Raw genomic sequence first — 2500 nt, 5'->3', positions numbered from 1 at the left:
GCTGACAGCCTCCGTCTTGATGTCCAGGGCGCCGTTGGTCGCCTCTCCCTTCTCGTCCTTCGCGCCCTTGTCGTTATCGCAAATCTCGAGGTCGTCCTGCTCGTCTGTCATGGTGTAAACTTTGTCAATCTTGAAGCACGAGGTTTCAGCCTCCGTGTCGAAGTCGTTTTCCTTCTCCGCATCGTACATTTCCTCGGCTTTCGGACTGTTGCTGTCTCGCTGGTTACTGGCGTCGTTATCTCCGCTCTCCTGTCTACCGCGTTTGGATGTCTCTATTTCCTCGAGCTGCATTTTTTCACACTCGTCGGGCACAGATCCAACTTCGCTTGCCATTCTCACACTTTGAATTTCACACTGAGATGACCCGCCGTCCATGCACTCGTCCGACGTGACCTCGACACTTATCCTGGCCTCGGCTTCCGACTCGACAGGACCTTCCTTGACCTTGACCTCTTTAACTATACTTGACCCACTTCTAGACATCGCTTACAGTCGTTAAGCACCGAAATGGCCAGAAAATCACAACAGCACTGACACTTATTGATCTTCGTGCGCTAAGTTTCTGATCGATTGGCCTTTCCACAGGTCGCCCTAACAACCGCGAGTAAGATAAATGTGAAAAATGAACTCGCTAATATCTCTTAACACAACCTTCACTTGCAGGCGAAGCAGGTGCTTGGTGACTGGCGATACTCCCTGCCGTTGTTGTTTGGGGGCCCCGTGCGCGAATACTGACTTGAAAGCTTACTGCTGATTGGTTGGCAGAGCGAACACTAGCGAATGTTACGCAGCGCTCCATTTCGTTATAGGCGCGACGGGCATGCGCAGTGGAGCGCCCGCCATTACTGGCCGAGCAGCGACAGATCGGTACACAAAACCCCCGGCATTGGCTCTGAACCTCTCGCATTTCATCGCTCCAAGAGTGAATGGCGGATGCACTTTACACTTTAGTTAAATAACACTTAATGTAGGAAATACAACCAGCTGGGTATATAATCTAATTTTCAAAGCACTGCTTGCACGTGACATTATGCATCATACAGCGAGACCGGGGACGTCGGTAAACGTACGCTCTGACCGCCGATATTCTACGCCAAACGCTGTTGTTCCGTAGTGCTAGCTCTCCCGCCATGCCAAAGCGATAAAATCCTTGCCTCCAATACAACCTGACTTCCATACCAGCCTGACATATCCTCCCGAACGCTTTAACGAGAGCAAACGTCATGTGCACGAAATGATACGAAACAGAGCGAAGACAGAGCGAAATTCTTGTAAAGTAGCCGAACGCGGTGGAGCGCCGGAGTTGCTCAGGTGATGCCGACGACGACGACACACACATGGCTTGGCGGGCCGACGCTAAAACTCCGTATTAGTGGAGTCGGCACGAATGCACGCATGTGGGGAATTAAATGAATCACATGTTCTCTTAATATCAAGTTGATGCTCTCTGTATTGACTGCCATCCGTTTTACGATTGTTTTAAACTCGGTCGTTAACTCTTTATTGATGAAACATGTTAGGTTGCTTGAAGCCCATTGTCTGAGATTCTAATTATGCTTGCTATTGACTGGTTTCTTTTTAGGCAGGAAAGGGCAGATTAAACACTAGTGTGTGGAGGGAGATATTGCCGAAATCGATGTGCGTTGCAGAGAAGAGTGCATACACGTAACTATTTCATGGCTATCGATCTAACTACCTATTTATGTAATTGTAACACATCCGCACACGCACACGCACGCACAAACATGCGCACAGGCATACGCAAACACATACGTGGAGGATTCATGCTTAACAAATTGAAAATAAATAAGGAAACACGATTATGTCCAAGTCCTTTTCGTTATATTGCCATATTACCTGAATAAGATGTTTACACACACACTCTTAAATATATGTATGTATGTGTACAGACATACATATGTGTGTGTTTGTATGTGTATTTATACATACATGCACACATGTAAATTATATATATACAAACATATATGCGTGTGTGTGTCTATGTGTGTGTATGGGTATTTCTCACACATGCACACATGTATATCATATATAAATATGTACATATACATACACATATATACATATATATACAAATATATTCATATATATATACATATATATATATATATATATATATATATATAATTCACACACACACACACATATACACTTACCTATATGTATGTATGTATAAAGACATATACGTGTGTGATATATGTGTGTATATATATATGTATGTATATAAATATATATATATATATATATATATATATATATACAGATTATATCCACCTCTTCCCATTCCCTTTGAGAGAAAGAGAGAGAGAGAGAGAGAGAGAGAGACGAGTGTGTATGTAAATGCATATGCAGTATAGAAAAATAAACGTAAATATATATATTCCTTCTGATATTGGTAAAGTTTTCTATATGTCATTGTTAGCATATTGTAGTGTACTGGTATAACTTTTCGCGTATTTATTTATTCGTTAGTTTTGATTTT

The 2500-nt window shown here is 42.6% G+C and overlaps 1 protein-coding gene across 2 annotated transcripts in view; it reads right to left on the bottom strand.

Moving 5' to 3' along the window:
* LOC125048401 overlaps nucleotides 1-1291 on the bottom strand; it is a 35721-nt gene extending 34430 nt beyond the window's left edge. For both annotated transcript variants that reach the window (XM_047647080.1, XM_047647081.1), the window contains exon 1: nucleotides 1-1291. This exon is cut by the window's left edge and continues 621 nt beyond it. In XM_047647080.1, the coding sequence (XP_047503036.1) occupies nucleotides 1-483 (483 nt within the window). In that variant the 5' untranslated portion in view covers nucleotides 484-1291.
* Between the last annotated feature and the right edge of the window lie 1209 nt (nucleotides 1292-2500).

The sequence above is a fragment of the Penaeus chinensis genome, chromosome 43 (assembly GCF_019202785.1).
Source record: "Penaeus chinensis breed Huanghai No. 1 chromosome 43, ASM1920278v2, whole genome shotgun sequence".
Classification (NCBI taxonomy): Eukaryota; Metazoa; Arthropoda; class Malacostraca; order Decapoda; family Penaeidae; genus Penaeus; species Penaeus chinensis.
This window is presented reverse-complemented; position numbering and strand designations above follow the sequence as displayed.